General features: G+C 47.4%; 1 protein-coding gene across 1 annotated transcript in view; it reads right to left on the bottom strand.

Annotated features, from left to right (window-relative positions):
• Positions 1-915: 915 nt before the first annotated feature.
• Positions 916-25,116, bottom strand: part of Bcas1 (brain enriched myelin associated protein 1) — an 84,301-nt gene continuing 60,100 nt past the window's right edge. Inside the window, exons 9-13 of the mRNA XM_032904727.1 lie at positions 24,655-24,696; positions 19,452-19,619; positions 11,667-11,732; positions 4,841-5,119; positions 916-1,893 (exon numbers count right to left, since the gene is read on the bottom strand). Coding sequence (XP_032760618.1) covers positions 1,819-1,893; positions 4,841-5,119; positions 11,667-11,732; positions 19,452-19,619; positions 24,655-24,696 — 630 coding nt within the window. The 3' untranslated portion in view covers positions 916-1,818. The remainder of the gene's footprint in view (positions 1,894-4,840; positions 5,120-11,666; positions 11,733-19,451; positions 19,620-24,654; positions 24,697-25,116) is intronic.

Genomic DNA, 25,116 nt, shown 5'->3' with positions numbered 1-25,116 from the left:
AGATATTCAATAAACATTTCTGACGCCTGTGATAGTTCTCATGTGGGGGGGAGGGAGAGAGAGAGAGAGAGAGAGAGAGAGAGAGAGAGAGAGAGAGAGAGAGAGAGAGAGAGAATGAATATATACCAGTCTGGCAAGAATGAATATATTCTGAAGGAACGCCTGCAATCTTCTTTGACTATCCTACTATTGAAACAACCAACCCCTAAAGAAGTTAAAATTTCCCCAGTAGTCTGCAAGAGGAGAAGGAAAAAGCTGAAGCCCTTGGTGGGTGGGGTGGGGGAGGGGTGCCGGAGGAGGTGTTTGTTTACTGGAGCAAGCTTTACAGCTCGTAGGTGGAACCTCACCTGGGCTTCCTGCTTTCTATTTGAAGGACCTTGAAGATGGACTGGAGGTGGGAGAGACTCTTGGATCTCTTTCTCCCTCTTCCCAGTGTGGCCGCATTGAGTCATCTGTATTTTGTTTGTTTGTTTGTTTAATCATTAATTTGGCTCTTTTAATGGGCTTATGAAGGACTGGTGGCCAAACCTCGTTTGCTGGGACAGAGGCTGTGAATTTAAGTTCAGCCGTAGGTGCACACCTATCTGTCCTTGTCTCTATGAGAACGTAGTAAGTACGAAGGTTCGTGTACATGGAGTTGCGTGTGAAGGTGTATTGAATGTGTGTGGGCATCCGTAGTGGACACTGATTTTCAGCTGCTTAGAAAGACACAACCCTTGCAGAGAGAGTCAGCGAGCTGCATTTGAAGTTTAGAGTCAAAAGCTTTTCTAAAATTCATTTTTTTTATTAAATTGGAAAAAGAAAGGTACGATACAAAGGATGATCAGTCAATCAAACGCTGCTTTGCGATTCCGTCTTAATGGACTCACAGTCCAACTCTGTTCTCTGTACAAGAATTAAAAAAAACACCTCAAGTATTCGCATAATCTGTCAATTTTTATTAACTGGGTTAGGGGAGGGTTTTTATCAGAGCACATTATGAAAACATTAGGATATTACAGACAGGCGTGAGATAAGCGTCAGACGGAACAGATGAAGCAAGTCCCTCAGCCATCTGAGAAACATTAATAACGAAATATTACAGAAACAAATCTTTGTTAGGGGTACCGGATGCAAAGGGGAAAGCGGAGGTCTTGGCGCCCCCTTGTGTCGAAAAACGAACCTGCAACTTTCATTTTGCCGGGTTTTTTTTTTCTTTTTCTTTTGAAGTTGGTAATTCATCCCTGTGCCTCAGAAGTAATTGTTCCCCCAAATCACTGCGAGCCCTCTCCAGCAAATCACTTCCCCGTCACCGATAACTTTCAAGGACCCTATTTGAAAACCAGTTCTTTTATAGCCCGCACATTCCATTCCAAAAGCTGGCAGGTGCCCAACGCAGAGCCTGCCTTGAGTCCTCCTGCCCCCAAGTGTGAAATGAAGTAAGCCAGTCTTCCCTTCCCCTCCTCAGGTTCAGAGCGAACAGCAACACCGGCTACAGAGCCGGATATTCTTTTTCTCCTAAGCACTTTTCTTCTGCACCTTACTGGATACCTGCCATTTTTTTTTTCCATAACTTAACACAAATGCCTTTATCTACTTACTTCCTCCCACCCTGGCACTCACCAGCTCCCCTGGATCAACTGGTTAACCTGCTAACCCATTTATACACTTATATGCCAGGAAAGACTGGACCAGAGTCATAAATAATACACCTTGATCTACAACAATTCAGGCAGAATTTCATTGGCTGGCCAGAAGAAAAAAAAATATATATACACGGTGTGGGTCTAGACAGGAGATGGAATGGGAGGAGAACCTGGTGGGAGCTGGGTGATTTGTTTACTTGGATTTTCCAACTGGTCCGATGGATACGGGGTCCGTTTGCACCTGAGCATCCAACATCCGCTTTGGTCCCTGGAGGAAAACACAAAGCAGCCTGTCTGAGACCAACAGCAGCAAAGGGTACCTAATACAGACTTATTCTGGCTGGGTCCTGTGCGACGTGAACACGCTCTGTTCGTGGACGGATGTCTAGCTTCGATGCCTAGTGACATTGCTTCCCGGGTTTGTGAAGTCTTAGACACGCTACGATTTGATTTTAAAATGGGAATGCTCAAACCCATCTCGTAGGGGAGCTCCCAGATAAAGTGTGCTCACACTCTGACACACGTAGAGCAGTCCTGGGGTGGGAGGGGACGACTTGCTATTCTAGTTCATTCTCCACCCCTAGTTCCTGTCAAGTAGCTCCTTCTTCCCGTGCCTGACAAGATGGCGCCCTGGTTTGTTCCCCAGCGCTATCTGAAGTGGCCTTACTCTCTTTGATCTGGCATCATCCTCCTCTGTGGGCTTAGTCTGCTGCCTCCTCGTGGGCCGTGCGAGTGTCTGGCGTGTGGAGGTGGCACCTTGCTATTATCTCAGTGCGGCAGGTGGATGCACGCTGTTGTGACTGTACTACAGTACTCGTGCCCTTTCTGTTACGTGTGACTCAGACATAGTCAAACTCGTCCTTCCTGCGTACAAGTTCCACGAGCTCAGACTCTTACAAATGGTCGTGTTAGCAGCACCACCTCAGTCAAAAGATGTACCTCCCTTGTCTCTCCCCATCTCCCAACCGTCAGACCCACTTATGAACCCTCATGACGTACATTTTTCTATTCTACAGCTTTGCTTTCTCTAGGATCCTCTGTGTGTTTATCTTCCAGGTAGCATCTCACCGGGTAGCCTCGACTGTCCTGGGACTCACTGTTTAGCCCAGGTTGGCCCTGTTCTCACAGCAACCCTCTGGAGAGTTAGGATTAGAAGCCTGCACCACTATGCTGAGATTTTCCAGGATTTCATACCAAGGACTAATAGAATCCCTGTCACAGGGAGTAAGAAAACCCCTGGCCTTTGAACACAAGATCTTTCCTGTCACACATGGGTTGAGATTCATACATGTCACATGGATTAGAGACACTGTTGCCGGTGCCTCTTTTTTTGCAACCTTCCAAATAGAACCTTACAACACAGGATGGTGCACAGAGCACAGTAAGGGAACATAGAGCACAGCTGTATGTGCAACTCCTGTGCTTTCGTCCGTGTAAGTTATATGTAGCATAAAGGGTGTAGTATACTATAGAGGGCATATGCACAACTATGTGATTACTATATATAGCATATAGTGTATGTTACATAATATATACATACTATCTGCCACTGTCTAGTATAGGAAATATGACAGTATAGTTTTGATTGTGTGTGTGTGTGTGTGTGTGGTAAGCATGTGTATAAACATGCTCACACTGTATGGTACCCATGTGGAGGCTGCAGGTTGATGTCAGGTGTCTTCCTCAATTGCTCTGACAGTGACAGAGGCAGAGTCTCTCACTCTCACCAAGAGCACACAGATCCTGTTAGTCTAGCTACCGTCTTGCTCCAGAGATGCCTTGTCTCTGCTTCCTTAAGTGCTGGGGTTACAAGACTAGGGCCACACCCTCTGGCATTGACATTGGTCTTGGGGAGCCCAACTCTGATAATTTGACGGCATGGTTGGGACAAATCTGATTATCTTGGCCACTCTGCCTAAAACTGCAACAGCCAAAGGAATTCTTCTGGCCCCATCAGCCCCAGTGGCTCCTTCGGTGAAGAAGTAATTCAACCGAGCATTTATATCCCTGACAAATTAGAGACCATCGGCCTGAGGCTGGCTCTTTAAGTTCTTATGCCACAAAGTACTGTGTGACTGAGTGGCTAAATATACCAAAACAGAAGAGTATATTTCATGTAGCAAACAGCTGAGCTTCAGCCAATCACAGCCTAGCTTTGACCAATCAGAAGCTGGCAGTTTGTCATACCATGCCCAAATTAGCAATAAGGTAAGTGACACATCCCACCACTCTGACACCAATCAGTGATTACTTTGTATCTGTATCCAGCCTGTAAGCTGGTAGCTCATAGGGCAGAGCTGGACTCTAGGTTTCTCTTCTGGTTTAGTGCTCTGCCTGATCCACGACCCCCATGATGGTCCCTCCCTCAAATACTCCATATTAAATCTGTTGAGTTTTTCTTTTCACACTTAATAATGATATGGTACAAATGGGTCTGTGTTGGTTAGTTCTCGTTGACTCAGATAGAGTCAATAGGGTAGAAGGAGCATCATTTGAAAAACTGGGCAGTAGGCAAGTTGATGAGGGCATTTTCTTGACTGCTGATTGCCGTGGGAGGGCCCGGCCCACTGTGGGCGGTGCCATACCCTAGGCTGGTGGTCCTAGGTTGTGTAAGAAAGCAGGCCTAGCAAGCCATGTATGCAGCATTCCTCCATGGTCTCTGCTTCAGTTCCTGCTCTCAGGTTCTTGCCCTGACTTCCCATCATGATGAACTGTAGGCTGAAGAAAAACCTTTCTTCATCAGGTTGCTTTTGGTCATGGTGTTTATCACAGAAATAGAAAGCAAACTGAAACAGACCTGCAGCTGTTACCATGACCTCAATTTGACAAAGGGGAAACTGAGGGTTGGGTTGAGTGACCCAGCCAAGGACACAGAGCTAGAAGGCAGCCAGAGCAGGACTGCAGTCCGGCTGGGTGGAGTGGCTAAGGAGCATAGGTGCTTGGTATTGCTCTCCTCCGCGCTGTTCCTGTTGCTATTTAGATCGTCCTGTTCCTAACACCAGGCTCAACCTTCCTGCCTCTAGCCTTGAGCTCAGGAACAGCCTGTGTGTCTGCTGCTCTCTGTGCCTAAGTGCCTGGTGGTACCCAGTAGGCACACAAGAATCATTTGTTTTGCCAGCTTTCCGGCGAGCTTCCACTTTGGAGTCGAATGCCACACTCCTTAACCAAAAACTGAAAAAGAAAAAAAAAAAGCCTCAAACACCTCATCTGCTTACCAGGCCCTTCAGAAAGCCCCCGAGGGACTGTCGCCGCTTCTCAGACCTCTTTGGGGTCTTGTCCCCAGTCTGCAGCGCGTTCGCCTCCACCGTGGGCTGCTGCACACACGGAGTTGGTTCTCTGGCTTCCGGTTTGCCGTTCTTCTGCTTGTTGCTCTCAGCCGCTGACTTCTTGTCCACCGTCTTCTTGTCCTTCGAGGGGGTCTCCTTGTTTTTCTGGGCTGTCCCCGCGGGCTCCGGCTCTGGGGGTGAGGGCGTCTTCTCCGTGGAGTTTGATGTCTACAGCAATTTCAAACAAAGGCCCTGTTTAGTGCCCCTGTTTAAGATGATTCTTAAAAGCAGAGAGGCAAATGTATTAAAACAGAGATGCTCAGGTGTTGCAAATGAGTTGGGTAAAACATGGGGTGGGGGATGGGGGGAGAAATCATCAAGGCTGTGCATAACAGGTGGCATTTATTTATATATTTATCTTGCATTTATCCATTACTCCTCTCTGCTTTCCCTGCAAGAACTCCCTCTGTTCCTTGGCAAACTGCATACACAACTTGGGCCAAGTCACTTAATTCCCCAGAGCCTCAATTTCTCCATCTGTAAACTGAGGCAGTAATGACAGCTACCCTTTGACACCTAGGCAAATTAATCCCACTCCAGGTATGCGGCCCCCAGCCTGGCCAGTATCAGCAGTGTACATGATGGGGCATGGACAGCTCTGATTGGTTCAGGATAGCTGAAGACAGTTCTGATTGGTTCAGCATAGCTGAGGACAGCTCTGATTGGTTCAAGATAAATGAAGACAGCTCTGATTGGTTCAGCATAGCTGAAGCTATCGCTGATTGGTTCATGATAGCTGAAGACAGCCGTTGGTCTGATATTTGAGCTTTGTTAGAAATACTCCAGAGGCCTGACTTCAGTTCCATCGGATTTGACGCTATGAAAATATAAGCCCGGGGCCTTTATGACTTTGTTTCAAGAGAAAAAAATAGGCCTGGACAGGAAGTCAACACAGAAAAGAACAGAGCTGAGAATGCACGAAAGAAATCCGTTTGGACGGCTGCACCTGTGCCCTTGGATCCAGCCGTTCCTGGAGCCCTTTCACGTGTAGACCGGTGTGGACAAAGTGTCCCATAGTTAGCATAAGTGACTTATTTCTTGAGGGTGCTCACTTCGAAATTCATAATTACATATGCCTTATATCTTTATGCCAAACTGTCCTTTTATTTCATAAAATGGTAGCTTAAAAATACTTATTTTTAGTTTCGAATGCACATCTTTCAATACCAAAACGAGAGGGTAGCTACAATGTAAAGGTTTTAAACAAACAAACAAACAAACAAACAAACAAACAAACAAACAAACCAACCCAGTCCTAGAAGAGTCTGAAAAACCATAGCTACATTGAACCAAAACCCCCAAATCTGGTAGGCTATTTGGGGTAGATGGAGAAATTTGAGGAACTCAGGTCACACGCACCATACCGTGGGCTAGTGAATGCTCGCTGGATCCCAGCTGGGAGACGTCATGCCTACACGGTCAGTGCCAGCCTCAAACTTGTGGTCTTCCTGGCTTGGCTCTGCCTCCTAAGTGCTGGTGTTATCGTTATAGTCCCATGCTCCCCTGAACCCTTGCCAATGAACTCTTAGGAGATACAGTCCACATTTATCTTTAAATAGCAGCTTTGAAAATCACAGTAAACCTTGCAAGTGTAACTGCTCCCCCATGGGTATATTCGGCCCCCTTGATACACGTCTACAGACTCTGGTTCATGAAGTCCTGACCTGTACCCAGGCAGGAAGCCTGACGGCAGAGCTTCAGTGTTGAGCGAGAATAGAAGCTAACATTTTACATCAGTGAAGCCAGCACAGCCCTGAGAAAGCAGCAGAAGACCGAGTGGAGCGGCTGCTCTGAGCCCACGCTCATGGAGACTGCAGCTTCCTCAGGAAGCAGATGCCCATGAGTGTGGCCAGCACCCTTCAAATTATTCTGCAGACAAGTCCCTAATCCTGTATTTCCTAGCAGTGCTGAGACTTGAGGAGAAACTCTGAGTAGCATAGGAAGCCCAGAGCAGCTGTCTCCTCTGGAAAGGCTAGGGATGGGTACTGCTGTGCCCACAACTTCCACAAACTGCGTGGAAGGTGTCAGCATCTAGCAGTGACTCAAAAGCTCATACTGGGGGCAGAGCCCTGGGTTGAGTGTAGTTCTATCATGTCCGTGCCGTGTGAACAGGCGTGGAAGAGCCTCTTCATGACCTCTTCTGTGTAAGGAGACCTGAGGGTCCAAGTACCACAGCTGGCTCATGTGGAATGCCAAACGCGGAGTAGAGGTCAGCGTGGGTTCTCTTAGAGGGAGGTGGTTCCAGGACACGGAACTGTCTGTCAGCTTGACGGGCGGTCAGGAAAGTCCCTGACTAACACGAGAGCTGGCCAGCGTCTTCCCACTGGCCGCCTGCAGTTCCTCTTTTTAAGGAACTGTGACTATAGTGTGCAGATTAGGGGATGGGAAACGGTGAGCCAGAGCCACACGCTAGGGGCACACACTAGGGACTCATACTAGGGGCACACACTAGGGACTCATACTAGGGGCACACACTAGGGGCACACACTAGGGACTCATACTAGGGGCACACACTAGGGGCACACACTAGGGGCTCATACTAGGGGCACACACTAGGGGCACATTCTAAGGGCACACCTTAGGGGCACATGCTAGGGACACATGCTAGGGACATACTCTGGGGCACACGCTAGAGGCTCACACTAGGGGCACACCTTAGGGGCACACATTAGGGGCACACTCTAGGGGCACACGCTAGGGGCTCACACTAGGAGTACACACTAGGGGTGCACTCTAGAGGCTCACACTAGGGGTACATGCTAGAGGCACACACTAGGGGTGCACTCTAGGGGCTCATACTAGGGGTACATGCTAGAGGCACACACTAGGGGTGCACTCTAGAGGCTCACACTAGGGGTACATGCTAGAGGCACACACTAGGGGTGCACTCTAGGGGCTCATACTAGGGGTGCACACTAGGGGTGCACTCTAGAGGCACACACTAGGGGCTCATACTAGGGGCACACCGCTCACACTTCCCAGCTGCAGGGACTCCCCCTCCTTTCTCAGGAAAAACTCTATTTGGGAGTGGGGGATTGTGGGGGTTCCCTGTTATTCTGCCCAGTCTCTTGTTAGGGTCTGGGATGCAGGCTACTGTGTTTTAATCAGGTCTTGGCTCTTGGAGATCCTGTCCTGGCCCCCCACCCCTTTTAGAACACTGCTCTGATACCCTCTTTCTGCCTCCTGGTGCCTCGGGGAACACCGCGGCCTTCCACTCTTTATCCAGTACCAGGGAAGAGTAGCCACAGAGGGGTTTTCTTAAAATGTGTGGAATGACTGGCCAGCAAGTCACACTCCGTGCCCTGAAGCCTTCCTAGATCACTGTGAGTCAGGACGGCGCTGCACAAAGGACCAACAGTGGGTTCCTGTGAGAGAACAGGCCCTGGGTGCCTCTTCCCTTCCTTGCTTACATTTTCCTTTTAATGGCTTAAAAATGAATTCATGGGGTTGGGGATTTAGCTCAGTGGTAGAGCGCTTGCCTAGGAAGCGCAAGGCCCTGGGTTCGATCCCCAACTCCGAAAAAAAAAATGAATTCATGTACGTGTGCATACATATATGTGAATGTGCATGTATATTATGTACTTGTGCATACATGTATGTGTATGCACATATATATATGTAATATGTATTACTGTATAAGAAGGTATGTATTTATGCATGATGTACGTATACATGTGTGTATGTATACATTGTTTATTTTCTCAGTGTACCTCTAGTTTCTTGGGCTGGAGACATGGTTTGGATGTTAACAGCATTTGCTGCTCTTGCAGAGGACCTGAGTTCAGTCCCCCAGACCCACATCAAGCACAGCCACCTGTAACTCCAGCTCCATGGGATCCACACCCTCTTCTGACCAAGCACCTGTGTTCCCATGATCACACCACATGAAGACACACAATTAAAAGACACGTAACTAAAAGTAAAACAAGTCTAAAAAATAATCTGATTATTTTCCCTAAGACAGGGTTTCTGTGTAGCTCTGGCTGTCCCAAACCTTGCTCTGAAAACCAGGCTGGCCTTGAACTCACAGCAATCCTCCTGCCTCTGCCTCCTGAGCTGTTACTCTGGCTTAGGCAGGTGCTCTCCCATTGAGCGACATCCACACTTTCCTCTATATTGCTTGAAGCTTTAAAGCAGGAATTGATCGCTAAGTCGACCCGGTGTCCTTGAACTCACTCTCTACCTCAGTCTGGAACTTTCAAATCCTTTTGCTCCAGAGTCTGGGTCACCAAGCCTGGCTTAATCTGATCATCCCCTTGAGAGCAAGAATGGCTTTGTTATTAAGTACTGAAGCCCTGACTGTTTTACCTCGAGTCTGACTCTTTTACAAAATTTACACCAGAAACATTCACATGCGGACCAGCCAAGCAGGAAGTGGAGGGCACAGCTACCGGCCCGTCTCGTTTTATCTGGACTCTGGAGACCACCTGAGGCTAGGAGTGCTCAGGTTTCTGTGAACACCCACGAGACGGCAAACCTCAGAGGACAGGGTGTCTACTTCCCTTCTCCCTCCCGATGAGAACACTTCTTAAGGCAAGGTCTAAGGTTCTGGAAGATGGAGTTCTCAAATGGATTTTCAAGCCTCCAGATTAACAAGAGGAGGATTCCCACCATGAACGTTACCACTGCTTTAGAACTACTAAAATTATTGGTATGGCTGTCCCTCTGTAGGGTTCAGGTGTGTGTGTGTGTGCACACTCACTGTGTGCACTATGCGTAGAGTGTGTGCGCATTTGTGTGCAGTATGTATAGTGTGTATGCATGTGTGTGTGCAGCATGTGTAGTGTATCTGTATGTGTGACAGGTGTGTACATGTGTGTGCGGTATGTATAGTGTGTGTGTGTGTGTTTGTGCGCGCGTGTGCAGGTCAGAGGACACCTTTCAGAGTCAGCTCTCTCCTTCCACCTTGTTGAGGTGGGTTTCTCTTTCTTTTGGGGTCATGGCTTGTTTTTGATTCTGTGCTGTGTACTGCATGCTGGCCCATGAACTTCCTGGTAATTATGTCTTTACCTCATATTTTTTCCAAAGGAGACCTGAGATTACAGATGTGTACCATTATACCCAGATTTTTGTGTGGTCTGGGATTTGAACTCAGGTTGGCAGGCTGTCATGACCAGAATTGACCCACCGAGGGATCTCACTGGCCTGTATTTTCCTTTTTGTATAAAGCAAGTTTACTGTTTTTCCAAGGTGAGCCTTAGAGTGCTTGGGCCCCAAAGTGCCCGGCATTGCATGTAGGTTTGGAGGTCCAATATAGATATAAAAAAGAAAAGAAATGGAAAAAATCATGTTCTTTAATATTATATTTATAATATAGGAAAACACTCGTAGTTTTATAATTATCAACAGAAGTAGAAATCTAGACTGTATTCTGAATTGTGCTGTGGATGCATGTGATATGAGCAAAACAATGGGGTGGTGATTCCCTACCAACAGCTTAATCATAATGACAAGGAGCCCCTGCAGTTGGCTGAATCATTTTTGTGGTTAAGTTTGGAATAAAATGCTAATTCATGTTAAAAATGGGGTCATACAGATGGAACTGATTCCAAAGGCTTAGCGTCATCCCCGGAAGAGACACCAGGGGGCGCTCTTCTTCCTTTCTTCCTCCTCTTTCCTCAGGTTTCCCCCTGAGAGGTGGAAGGCAGCCATTTGCATGCAAGGGAGAGAGCCTGCCGTGGAGACTAAACCACGCCAGCCTTTCCAGCCAACAGAAACGTGAGGCAGATGTTCCTATGGTTTGGTGTTTTGCTATGGTGGCTTACACTGATATTAAGTTATTTATTGAGTCCCCACATCAGGAACGTTCTTAGTGCTTTCCCAGTACTGGGCCATCTAGGTGGACGCTCTATTGACTCTGCGTCCCTACATCCTCCTAAGTGAGGATACCGGGGCACTGGGAGATTGGTAATCTTTCAAAACAAATATAGCAACAACCCACAAAAACAAACAAACACGCCTTAAAAACCCAGGATCCGACAGACCCAGCCCTACGAGTCTAAAACACAGGCGTTTAAGCACTTCTTTGTTTTGTTAAAGTTAGCACAAGAGCTCTGATTTTTTAATAGAAGTATCTATTTAAATGAAAAGGAGTGCCAGATTATAAAACAGTAACGATGTTGAACACCTAACTTCCCTCCCTCTGCCTCTCAAGTGCTGGGATTGCAGGCATGTGCTACAAATCATGGTTCTATGCAGTGTCGGGATGGAGCCCGGGGCTTTGCATGTGTGAGGCTCGTGCACTAAGAGAGCTGTTGGCCACCACCCAGGCAATGGCCCCATTTTAAAAGGAAGGAACCTGCACGACTGTCAAGTTCTGTTGGTTAACAGTAAAGAAGGTACCACAGAAGATGAGAGAAAACCAGAAGCACCTGCTTGTTCTACAGTGTTCCAGACAGGGGTGAGAAGGATCAGGAGAGACAGAAGAATCATTACAGTATCACGAGGTGAGCAAACCCTATGACAGGTGACGGAAGGGCACAGGAGCTCTTGGAGAAGGTGACATTGCTGCTAAAACCCGAAGGCTGGGATGAAACTTTCCATATGGAGAGAGAAGAGCGCAGGACTGGCCCATGCCATGTCTGCAGAGCCTAATGCTGCTGTGCATACAGTGGGTGCTTAACCAGGCAACGTCTCACAGGCGTCTGAGAACTGCACTGAGAACCCGGGGACGCAAGGCTGAACCCGCCCGCAGGCTGAGTTCACAGTCACTTACTTGGCAGCTGGAGTCTTTCCCGTTACTTTCTTCCGAGCGGGTGATCCCTTCGCTCCCTCTCACTGACTACAACAACAAACAGACAGCGTCCTCTCAGTTACCACAGCACAGCGACCGTGCGCAGGCGCACGCACTCCTTCCAAAACCGATGGCGACCCCTTCATTTACCGTTGATATTGAGGATCGAGAAAGGAGAAGAGCAACGGGAAAGGGGGCTCTGGCTGTTTGTGTCATCAGAGTCTGATGAATTCAAGGGTTAGCGGCCCAAAGGAAGAGCAAACAAACAAAAACAAACGAAATAAAAAGTATATATGGGGTAAAGAGACATTTGCTCCTGTCTCCCCAGGAAAACACTCGTAATCCCAGCATTTAGGAGCCGAGGCAGCAGGACTTATGAGATAGCCTAGGCTAAGTGAGATCCTCTTTCAGAAGGAGAAGATGAAAGAAAGTAACGTTGGAAGGAGGGGGTGGTTAGAGATATGAATGAATGAATGAATGAATGAATGAATGAATGAATGAATGAGTGAATGAATGAATGAACTGGTGTATTGGTGCCACTTGGCTACCAATTTATTTATTTATTTATTTATTTATTTTTTTTTTTTGTTACTTTCAGCAAGTGGAGCTGAGTTAGCGCCCCCTGGAGCCAGTGGCTTCCTCAACAGGGCGACATCTAGTCGAATCAGCGTCTTTGGTTCCTCGAAGCGGGTGATCTGAGCTACTGGTTCCAATTGTGTGGCCACAGGCCCAGGGGCACCAGACTCACCTGAGGATTTGTTAGAGAGATGCGAGTTCTTGGGACCTGCTTAGATCCAGATCCACAGGATCAGAAACTCTGGGCCTGGGGCTCAACCACCTGCGTTTAACAAGGCTCTCAGGGGGTTCTGAGCAGTGCTCTAACTGGCTACCGCCAGACTCGGACTCACCCTGGGCCCTGTGACTTTAACTGTGAGTGGCGCGATCAAACTCCCACGTGACGTGAGGATGAGCGCTCATTGGTTAGCACCATCTCCTCCCAGCTGCTCATGGAGCCCGCAGCTGCACATGGAGCCCGCAGCTGCACCGCTGTCCACTGGGATGTTCTCTTAGCGGACAGCATACGCTCAGCGTGCATAGCTAAGAACACTAAATCCTAAGAACATGAGAGGTGGGCCGGGGGCTGGCCTGGTGGTTAAAGCACCTTCCATGAGGAGACAGTTCAGACCCCAGGAAGCTGGGTGGGCATGGCGGCCATTTGGATCCCAGGGCACGGGAGGGAGGTGGAGACAGTATTCCCAGAGATCAGGCTACGTAGGCTAGTTGTATCTGAGAGAGCTCCTGGTTCAACCAAAAGACCAGGCCTTAACATGTAAGGGAGACTCTCAACACACGTGCACATGTGCATGCACACACCCTCACATGTACACCCATGTACAGGCAAACATGTATATAAGCACGCATACCAAACATGCACGACAAAGAAATCCTTACAGCTACTCAAATGCACTCTGAGGGTTTAGGGTTACATTCTCGGTTGTCTGAGAGACGACACTCGAAGTGTCAGAAGTAAGTTCAAAGGTTAACTCTGAGTGGTCTCTCACTGAGGGCAGGCACTGTGCAGAGAGAGAAAGATGTGTATGAATGGTTCGCCACAGCAGAATCTTAACAGAGGCAACCATCATTTTACAAGGAAACGAAACGAAAGCTCAGAGGCTCTAGGCGGGCTGTGGAGCTAGCCGGTTAGAGACCCGAGCTGTGACCATGGGCGGTGACTCCAGGCTCTGTACTCTCAGCGACCTTAGCATTCTACCGCCCCAAGGAGGGGCAGGCACCACTCAGTCAACTATCGAAGAGTGAACATTTACTTAAAATTAGATTATTTGAATTAGATAAATTGAATAAGTGAAGCAACTCATGCGGGCTTGGAGAAGACAGAGGCCAATGAGCCCCGAGTACAGATGTTCGTGGGACAAGTGTGGGATGATGTCATCCAGGGGAGGCGGGTACAAGATAGAAGGAGGCCTGTCATTGGACGAGAAGGAAGGATGGGCGGGAGAAAAGTTTGAGGGAAGAGGAGGAGACTAGAGACTGGAGGAGACTGAGAGAGAAGCCGCTGAGAGAACATGGAGGCTGACGTTAAGATTCCACTCTGTGTATTTACAGGTTGCTATGAATGTTCTTAAGGGATGGATGTGAACAGGGCTTTGTATGTGTAGGTGGGCAATTTTATCTTATCAGTTGGATCAGAGATAACCTCTGGTTGTGTTGTGTGTGCTTTCTTGTAGCGATTTAAGTGTAAGCGAGTGTGCGGTGGCAGCCACTGGGCCGCCACGGAGTTGGGATGTGTGTTTCTGACAAGATGTCTACCAGATACCTTGGGGCACTGTGGTGCTGGATCTAGAGGGGGTAAAAGAAAACCATTTTTAATGTAATTTTACAACAACAGACATGCCTATTCAGAGGTGAAAACTATGTTTCTTCAATATGACTTGGCGTGGCTCTCCAGACAACAGAAGCACCGACTAGGGCCATCAACAGTTTGGACAGAGTGTGGGGATGGTGGGATCTTTCCCTATCCCTAAAGCCACATCCCCAGTGCACCCCAAGTACAGAGCACAGTCTCGGTGTCTCCTGACTGGCTGGTAATGGAGAGTGGGGTGCTGCCAAGCTCTGTGAACTTGCTTTTTCTTTCTTTTTTTTTGAGATAGGATCTGCTACACTGCTCGGGCTGGCCTTGAACGCACCATCTCTCTGCCTCAGCCTGTACCACTGTGGTGGATTGAATAGGTGCATATAGTTGAATGCTTAGTCCCTAGGGAGTGAACTGTTTGAAAGGCAGAAAGGGTTAGGAGGTGTGGCCTTATTGGAGGAAGTGTGTCAGTGGGGATGGGCTTTTCAAAAGCACAAGCCAGGCCCAGTCAGTCAGTCGTCAGTCAGTCGTCAGTCAGTCTGTCTGTCTCTGCCTCTCTATCTGTCTCTCTGTCTCTCTGTGTGTCTCTCTGTCTCTGTCTGTCTGTCTCTGTCTGTCTGTCTCTCCCTTCCTGCTGCCTGTGGATAAGGCTCAGGATCTCAGCTACCTCTCCAGCACCGTGCCTGCCTGTGTACCACCACGCTCCCCATCATGATGATTACGGACTAATCTCTAACACACTGTAAGCCAGCTCCCGGTCAAGCGCTTCCCTTTCTAAGAGTTGCCTTGGTCACGGTGTCTCTTCACAGCAATGAACACTGACTGAGATGACCGACCACCGTTCCTGGCTTCCACACACTCTCCTTAGAGTGAGATTCACCAAGGTTTCCGAGTAAAGACCAGTGTGTCCTCTACATGGGACTGAGGCCCTCGGGGATGGAGAGCCACTCTTCCTCCGGCTGGGTCTCCTGTGCTCTTCTGAGAGGCTCGATCTTGCTGGAGAATGCTGAGAAGAGGGAATTGACTCCTCCAGCTATTGCTGTCGTCTGCTACTGTCCGACACTTTAGGATGTCACTCGGCCCCTCCGGCTCAGACTGTGTAGAAAGAACTCCTTGTACTTTCCTCACCTGCACTCCAGTGTGGCCTTCAGAACATGGCTTCTATCCACATCGGTTAGGCCCTGGACACCATGCATGTTTGTCGGTGCAGGTGAGTGGAGGCGCTCCTGGGTGGCAGTGTTCCTGTGCACGTGGAGGCCACAGGTCAACACTGAGTGACATTCCCCAGAACGCATTGGCCTCTTAAGCAGAGTCGCTGAACCTGGAACTCGCCCATTTAGTTAGGCTGAGTGAACTTCAGAGATCTGCCTGCTGCTGTTTCTTCCATGCTGGGATTATAAGAGCATGCTGCCTGGCCTTTTAAATATGGGCTCCGGGCGTGAAACAAAGGTCCTCATACTCAGAAATCCAACAGTTTACCAAATGAGCCAGCCATCTCTGCCCCAGGGGAAAGTTCAGTTGCAAAATGCAAACATGTGTGGTGGCTTGTATGAGGAAGTCCCCAGAGGCTCTGGCCTTTGAACACTTGGTTCCCAGCTGGTGACACTGTTTGGGAAGGCCTGGGAGGTGTGGCCTTGTTAGAGGAAGTGTGTCACGGGGGGCGGACTTTGAGGGTTTAAAGGCTCTCATCACTGCTGTTTCTCTGCTTCCTCCTTTGAGCTCAAGATGTGAGCTCGCAGTTTCCAGTTCCAAACCCCATGCCTCTGAGTTGCCACAGCTCATTCTTACCTCTCTGGAGGTACAGGCCCGACTAGACTTTCTTTTATAAGCCGCTCTGGTCACGGCATTTTTATCACAGCAGTAGGAGAGCAACCAACACAACATGTGTGAGAGGAATAGCTTTTCGAGCCAAAGGACAAGTGCGCGTCAGGCATCCTAGGAGAGCGAGCACAATTGACCTTGATTTCCCCTTACTTCAGGCTCGTGTCCCTCCCTCAGAGCCTTCTCCCATTCAGGATTTGGAGCCTCTTCCTTTCCCTCCATCTCTTCCATAGTCTTGGAGGAGGGTTGGGTGGGATTGGGTGAGAGCAAAACTCCAGACCTCCAGGAAGATCACTGCCAATTTCCTCCCTTTTACGGAAAAGCAGGAGAGAGTCCCTTGTCGTCGGCAACTTTTCTCCATTCCTTTTTGAGGCACAGGAAGCCACATGTACCCCAGGCTGCTGGCTTCAGATAAAGACATCATAAAGCTCGCCTGAGGTCACTTCCTTAATAATCCCTATTATGAGGACAGCCCCTCCCACCTGCCCTCCCTCACCCTGCTCCTTCCTTCTGAAGCCTGCAGAACCCTGTTTCAGGGATACAACTCAGATAACCCAGGTTGCACTTTGCCGCCCAAACAACCCTAACCACTGAGGCTTCCTTTTACCAAAGCAGCCTTTACCGTTTGAGGATGCTAAAAGCTCAGAGGCTCAGAAGCAGTTTCCGAGATTTTCCTACTCTCTGCCAAGTAACTTGTTCCGAGTGTGGTTTTCTCCGTGAGACTCAAAGGTGAATCGTTTCAGCCTGCAGCTTAGACTCTGGCTTTGGTGTCTGGAGCCTTGCATGCTAACGATGCTGGTTCTTATTGCTAGCACGTTTTGATGCTTCCAACCCGGGTCGCTCAAAGGGTCAGCATTTGAGCAGAAACATTGGGTGATCGGTTCACGTATTGTTTGGAAAAAGAATGCAGATGGACTTTGACCCCTCAGTGAAATCTGACAGTTAAAAGAAGAGGGATGGGTGTGGTGGTGCAAGCCTTTGGTTCCAGCACCAGGGAGCCAGGGGCATGGTGGATGTATTAGTCAGGGTTCTCACGAGTCGCAGAACTTGTAGAATGGTCATCTATGACTTAGAGCTGTAGTCCAGCTAATGCAAGAATGGCTGGCTGTGAACAGAAAGACCGAGAATCCGTCATTTGTTCAGTCCACAAGGTTGGATGTCTCAGCCGGTCTTCACTACCTGCTGGAATCCCAAAGAAGTAGGTTCTAATGCCAGCGAAGGGATGGACTTGCTAGCAAGATGAGGACAAGCAGCCAAGAGCAAAAGTTTCCTTCTTCCATGTCCTTCTATAGGCTTCCAGCAGAACGCGTGGTCCTGATTAAAGGCTGTGTCTTCCCACCTCAAGATGGGCATCAAAACCATGTATCTTCCTTCCTCAGAGGTCTGGACTGGGAGTGGATTGACCGCCCAGGCAAAAATGAGTTCTCATAGCTGTGCCTCCATTTCCAGATTGTAGTTCATTTCAGATGTAGTCAACTTGACAACCAAGAATGGCTATCTCAGTGGAGCTCTGTGAGTTCAAGGCTAGCCTGATCTACATAGTGAGTTCCAGGTCTACATGGGGATATCCTGTCTCAAAAAAATGAAAGAAGTAGGGCGATCCACCTATCAATCAATCAATCAATCTATCTATCTATCTATCTATCTATCATTCTATCTTATTCTATCTACCTACTATTTATCTATCTTTATCTATTTATCTATCTATCATCTGTCTATCTATATCTATCTATCATTATCTATCTATCACTGTCTGTCTATCTATCTATTGTTCTCTATCTATCTATCTATCTATCTATCACTATCTGTCTGTCTGTCTATCACTATCTGTCTGTCTGTCTGTCTATCTATCTATCGTTCTCTATCTATCTATCACTATCTGTCTATCTATCTATCATTCTCTATCTATCTATCTATCTATCTGTCTATCTATCTATCATCTCTATCTATCTATTGTTCTCTATCTATCATCTATCTATCTATCTATCTATCTATCTATCTATCTATCACTATCTGTCTATCTATCACTATCTGTCTGTCTATCTATCTATCTATCTATCTGTCTGTCTATCTTTCCATCTATCTATCTATCTATCTATCTATCTATCTATCTATCTATCACTATCTGTCTGTCTATCTATCACTATCTGTCTGTCTATCTATCTATCTATCTATCTATCTGTCTGTCTATCTTTCCATCTATCTATCTATCTATCTATCTATCTATCTATCTATCTATCTATCTATCTATCGTTATCTATCATTATCTATCTATCTATCTATCTATCTATCTATCTATCTATCTATCTATCTATCTAAATCTATCTAAAGACAGGGCTCTTGGTCCCGCCTGCAGTGTTCAGCTGCCTTTTTCTTTATCCACACACTGATTAGACCCCTGAATACAAAAATAGAGGTGCCCGATGGATGGTGGGACAGATGGTGGGACAGATGGTGGAGGACTTGTTGTTCATTAACAGAAGTACACAGCGGGCTTTTCTGCTGTTTCCTGGTGACTTTAGTTTTCTTGTGCCCATTTAAGTTCCTAGACAGTGAAAATCACGGGGACCCAAAGGTGTCTGCTCACATACTTTCCAGTTGCATGGCAAGTTCACCAAGCAAACTATGCAGCCAGACACTTCCCCTGTAAGAATTTCAGGCAGCAAGCATTACTCTGTTCCAGTGACCTAGGTCACGCATATGTCACCTTCAGGAATTCTATACTTCGGTCTATGGCTTTGGCCTTTTTTGTTTTTCAGACTGAGTTTCACTGTGCAGCACAGTGTAGCTTTGACCTAGGAATCCGCTCCAGCTTCTTAAGCGATGGGATTACAGGTGTAAAATCCTATGCTTGGCTATGAGTTACACTATTAAATATTTAATCCAGAGAATGCCTTATATTGCTTTTAAGGGCTTGTTTTAATTTATTTATATATTCTTTATTTTTTTTTTTTAATTTTTAAAGTGCGTGCGTGTGTGTGTGTGTGTGTGTGTGTGTGTGCTTGCTTGGTTGTATGTGCACCATGTGTGTGCAGTATCCTCAGAGGGCAGAAGAGGGCATCGGGTCCCTTGGAACTGGAGATACAGAACGTTATGAGCCACTTGATATAGGGAGGCGCCGGGAACAGAACCCTGGTCCTCTGCAAGAGCAGCAGTACACTGTTAAGCGCCGAGCCATCCCTCCAGCCCCATCTTTATATATCCTTGTGTTCTTTATATAAGCAATCCGTTTGAGTAAGAGGAAAGCTCGCTTCATTACCAATGGGAAGGCAGAGTCATCACCAACAACTGAACCAGACATCAAATGTAGGGCGCGAAGCCAGTAACGGAATTAACTTCTGGGTGGATACTGTTGCCCAAACTTAGAACTGAAGTTTCTTAATTTACTAAAAAGGGAATTATCAGTTAGCAAGAAATAGGTCTCATGATGGAATGAGAAGAGCGAATGGAATTTCCCATGAGCCCACCATAGTCCCCATGCCTCACCACGGTGATGCTCACACAGGGGTAGGACGCTCCCTACTCTCAAGGGATGGGCGGGCACGTCCTCTCCTCAGGGACGGGAAGTGGCTTACCATTTGTCTGAGAAACGCCATCAGAGGGGTCCTCCGGGGTTTGCTTTCTTCTTTGACTTTCACGTCTGTGGGCTCAGTCTGGGTTTCTTTCTCAGTGAGATCCACGGTTTGTAAGGTGGATTCTACTTCCTCAAGCCTTACAGTCTCTACTGGTGACTCACACACCGCCTAGAGTGTTTTGCCAGGTAATAAGAAAACAAAACAAAACAAAACAACCCCTCCACACCCAAATACACCCCCCACCCCCTAAAGCATGTTTTATGAAGGAGTCTTGGTTTGTTCTATCTGCAGAGTAGCTGTGGGCTTGAACCTGTGACTCGTTTCTGTGCAGGCAAATCTTCAAGGGGGCAATATTCAGGATGTAAACAATGAGCTCACAGACATATGATTGTAGATCACCAGACAGACAGATGGACAGACAGACAGGAACGGAGTTGACAGATTCCTTCCCTGTGAAGGTACAGGTATAGACAGGAGTCTCTTCCACCCTTCCGTTCTAGTAAGGCTCTCTCGGGTCTGCCTCAGGGTAATTACATCCAGCCCGTGTAGAGGTCTCGTGGTGGTTTGAATGAGAACAGCCTATAGAGGCTTGCAGGTTTTAGTGCTTGACTCCTAGTTGGTGGAACTATTTAAGAGCGATTAGGAAGCGTGGCCTTGTTGGCGGAGGTGTGTTCCTGGGGTGGGCTTTGAGGAACCCCATTCCAATTAGCTCTGTCTCCCGCTTGTGGATCAGATGTGAGTGCTTGGCTACCGCCCGGCCACCATGCCACCTGCCTGCTGTCATGCAGACAGGCATCATGGTGGCCATGGACTAACCCACTAAAACTATCAGCAAGCCCCCAAGTCAACACTTTCTTTTGTAAGTTGCCTTGGTCACAGCAATGCAACAGTGACTAAAAGATCCTGAATAATGAGGCAACACACGTCAAGTTCTTAGGCTTCTAACAGGTACCACAAACACTCAGCTAACCCTACCAGTTCGTACTCATGTTAACATTAAACCTATCTATCCCATGACCGTGTATGACCCAGAGCACCCAATGACATATGGGTCCATTTAGACTACTTTCCATGTCTGCTGTTGTACAATGTACTTCTTACATACGACCTTGGGACAAGGTTACAAAGGTAATGTTATCTCCATTTTACAAATAAGGATTATGAACAGTTGGCTAACTTGGCCAAAGTCATACCAGAGGGTGGCAGCCATTTTGAGGAGAATGGGGGGTTTCCTGCTGAGCAGTGAAACAGAGCACCCTATGGCAGCATTCTTGAGAGAGCATTCGAGGCTCTGCCAACCATTAAGATGCCTCCTTTGGCTCCACTGTCCTTGGTCCCCTGGGATTTCATCCTTATGTTTGCTACCTTGTGGCCACAGAAGAGCAGTTGCCGTACTGCTGTGGGAGGGTGGGAGAAGGCTCCCAAGTAGGTAAGAACAGACCTTGGCCTCTTGGCCTGGATTTAGAATTATTATTCTGTCTTCGGAACATTTTGAGCCTTTGTATGTAAGAACCTAGAGGGGAAATCCTGAGAACACAATCTATAGCACGGTCATGAGTTGCTCTGTAAAGTCAGAACATGAGTGGATGCTGACCCAGTGGATGCTTCAGGAGCCCCGCCATGCCTCACACTAGCACTGCCTCCTCTCTGCTCCCTCCCTCTGATACCAGCAGGAAACAGTTACAGTTGTGGCTCCTCTGGGACAGCGCTCACCCAGTGTGCAGGAAGCCCACTGGTCCTCAGCACCACATAAACTGGATGTGACAGCTGCAATCCCAGCACTCAGGAGGAAGAGGCAGGAGGATCAGAACTAAAGTCCTCCAGACTGTACAGTTTGAGTCTGGCCTGGGATGCTTGAGACCATGTCTTTAGGAAGGGCTAGTGAAGGGGGCGTACACTGAACTTTGAGACTTTGTTACCACAGCATAGGCTGACAGAAGCTGTGTCTCCTCCCTCCAGACTGCCACGAGGCTGAAGCCCCAACCACAGCCCGGCCAGGCTGAGGCAGACAGGGACCCCAGGTCCAGCCATGTCAGAAACTAATTCTCCTCTCAGCCGTGGTGACAGAGGCTGTTTTCTTTCTCATCCAGGCCGGGCGTTTTGTTTTGTTTTTGATTTTTGTTTATAGTGTGCAGCTTTCAAGTTCTTGCTAAAAAGTAGCAGCTGCTTTGGGTTTTTACATCTTTAGCAAGGAAAGATTAGTTTCATTAGTTATTATTCAACTAACCAAGGCCAAAACATTTTTGTTTTACACCTGAGCTTTTCCTTAGCTGCTATAGATGAGACAGATTTTATTTTATTTTAATTATTTGTTTATTTTAGATAGAGACTGTCTAAGTAGCTTTGGCTGTTCCGGAACTCTCTGGACCAGCCTGGCCTTGAACTCACGGAGGGCTGTCTGCTCCTCTGCTTCTCAAGCGCTGGGATTAAGGTAAGTGCCACTGCGCTCGACTGCTTCTCAATCCTGTAAATGTTTACTTATCTGTATGCATCTGTGATGGGCGCATGCCTACAACAGAACATTCTCAGGAGTGGGTTCTCTCCTTCCACCACGTGGGTCTCAGGTATCCAACTCATACTCGCAGGCTTAGCCACAAGTGCCTTTGCCTGCTGAGCCATCTTGCTGGCCCAGATTTTGTCTCCTATAGGATTAGAATCAAAACTTAGAAGGAGTTCTAAACTTCCAGTGGTCTTTTCAAGAAAACGTGATGTCACGTTGACGTCACATGCACCTTCTGCTCAGGGGGTCACAGTGGGCTGTGCACTGGCTTTCAAAAGGGTGTATATGGGTGCAGAAAAATGAAACAAACCAAAGCAGTCCAACCACGCTGCTCTAGAACTCAGGAGACAGGCTCTGACTGTCCGGGGAGTGCTGGACATTGTCTCAGTGAATGCGCTTGCTTCTCCAAGGACAAAGAAATGAAATGAACTTTGTTTTTACACACTCCTGCGCTCCAACTGGATGCCAAGCCAGCTAGAGAGAGCATCATTTCCCTGGGAATTAGCAAGTAATGGTGGGGCCAGCACTTTCTATGCTATCTGCCATTCACCCGTGCTCTGCTGGGGGTAGCCAGCTTTCCTGCAAAAGGTGTTACCTGTCTTGGCCCACCTGGCAAAGCATCCAGAGTTGATGCATAAAGGGACATGTGGCTGAGTTCTAATGAAATTTGTCAACACTGGCACTTGAATTTATGTGATTTCCACATCCCATGAAATTATTTTTCTTTCATTTTTTCCCGCCAGCCTTTAAAAAATATAGAAGACCACTTTTAACTTGTGGGTCAGATTTTAAAAAAATGGGTGGCAGACTGAATCTTGTCTGACAACTGTTGTTTACTGATGCCTAAATGAACATCTCATTTAATTCCCACCAGAGCTGCAAACCTGCGTTCAGTCATTATCCCCATTTAACAGATGAGTAAACTGAGGTTCAAGCAGAAAATGTGACGTGGAGATAATGATGCCTAGGTCATAACTGTTTAGGCTCATTTTCTCCTAGAAATGGGCAGCTAGATGGTGAATGTGGAGTCTTCAAATCAGAAATGGAAGTTATAGGGCTAAATGGGGAGGGGGAGCAATGTTTAAAACATTCCTTCATTTCATTAAAAATGTCTTGCTTTTCCTCACATCCCCACTAGCTTTTTTACCTCTTGATATTAGGAACGGATCAATTAATCCAGTCCTAGTCCATGTTAAGTGTATGGCACGAGGTGAAATGCACTTGGCTGTTTCAGATCAACTCCAGATTTTAATACCTGAGCTGCAGGGACTATGGGGCTCCTGGAATACACCGATTTCTCCCCCAAAGCTCACAGAACTCAGAATCTCCAAGCCGACTGATGCTTTTCAGGTCGGTAGGAGAGAAGATTCTGGGTTCTTAGAAAATACCCAGTAAATTCACAAGAACTTTCTGGAATCGTGGGAGACCCGAGCCTTGCTGACTTATTAACTTCGACTCAAGAAATGAAAGAAGAAAGGAAAGAGCCAATGAAAGAACAACAAAAAAAAATGTATGAAGAGAGGGGAGGAACAATAAATATCAAAACCAACACCTTGTCAGGATCTTTCTCCAAGTAAGAATCATAGCACATCTAGGGGAACAATGGGAACTGGCGAGGGAAACGGGAAGGGAGAGGTGGGGAGAGGAGTGTGGGGGTAGCACACTCAGAGTATACTCCATGCTTGTGTGAAAATGTCCTGATGTAATTTAATACCATGTGAAGCACATACACACACACACACACATATAACATACATATATGCCAATGAAAACAAAAAGTGCATGCAACGAATCACACAAAGCCATTCCAATGATCATCCCCTATCGTGACTAACTTTCAGGGCACATATCTGGATTTCCAGCATCCATTTGGCTTTAGTAACTGAAGGCTTGCATGCTGTTCATGGTAAGGGGACACGAGACTCCGGAAAGATCGAGACACATTTTGCTTGGGCAAAGTGATCACGTCCTATTGTATCTTACGAAGCTGTGGAGTCACTTATCCCAGTCATAACAATGTTCCAAGCCTGCACTGCCTTCAGCACTGAGAGCTGCTGTCTTGGGCCGGAAGCTACCAAGGCCCCCATCGATTAATTGCTCGGGATGACATTTTCAAAGCTACACATATGTGTGTGAGAGAAAGAGAGAGCTCACACAGTGCCATCCCTTCAGACATTTTGACTATCTCTAGGATATTAAAGGCCAGAAATATCCGGCGATCAGTCTTTCTGGTGCAAACCCCAGCACTCAGCTTTCTAGCGGAGGCAACAGTCCGTATCATCGCTCTCTCATGCCTGAGGCAATGACCAGTCCTGAGTACCACCCAAAGTTATCGAGAATCTGGATAACCACGGAAATGAAGGCGAAGGAGAAATCGATGCAGAATGAAGCAGAAGATGCAACCCCATCCCTCGCGGATGTGCAAAGCCATCACTCTGTGGTAGACTCGTTCAGCCCTAAAGGATGATAAGCTAGAAAAGAGAATTGCTGATTTTGCTCTTGCTTTTTTCCCTCTTATCATTGAGAATCGTAAAAACATCGATCCGGTCTTGGTTGCCCTGGTCCTGTCGCCCCTAATGGTAAACAGGGATGAAAGAGTCTAACAGAGCATGTGCCAACCAGGCATCTCCGCGCTCAGCACCCAATGGCCCGGCACACCGAAGATGACAGGGGGATGATTTGAGATGGCACCCAGTCACTTACGTTCTCCTCTGTGCCTGTGGAAAGTGAATCCTCCTTAACTGACTAAAAGAAGATAAAAAAACAAAAGTCATGATATTACCAACACAAGTCAGGCGAAAGCAAGGGCCATCTGGTCTACCAGCCCAGTAGGGCAGTTCTCAGACACTAAACTGCTAATGTGGGCCTTGTTCTAGCAAGAACTCAAAGGAGGCTTCCACAAAGGGGAATAGCATAGCAAGATAGTACTAGTCGTATATTTCAAAAATGCAGCAAACGGAGAAAGAATACGACGTCCCAGGCAGGCTAAGCATGGAACAGGAACGTCACAGAAAGCCAGAGCCACAGAGTTGTGGCTGTGAGAAAGCACATGTTGCTTCACACTTTCTAGTAGCTAATAAAATCTGATTGAACTTGAACAGGACACAGTTGGCCCAGACTGGAGGCCCAGTGTTGACCAAGGACTATGATCAACAATATTAGCTA

Source organism: Rattus rattus, chromosome 5 (genome assembly GCF_011064425.1).
Source record: "Rattus rattus isolate New Zealand chromosome 5, Rrattus_CSIRO_v1, whole genome shotgun sequence".
Taxonomy (NCBI): domain Eukaryota; kingdom Metazoa; phylum Chordata; class Mammalia; order Rodentia; family Muridae; genus Rattus; species Rattus rattus.
Note: the sequence above shows the minus strand (reverse complement) of the source record. Positions and strands in the feature narration are given on the sequence as shown.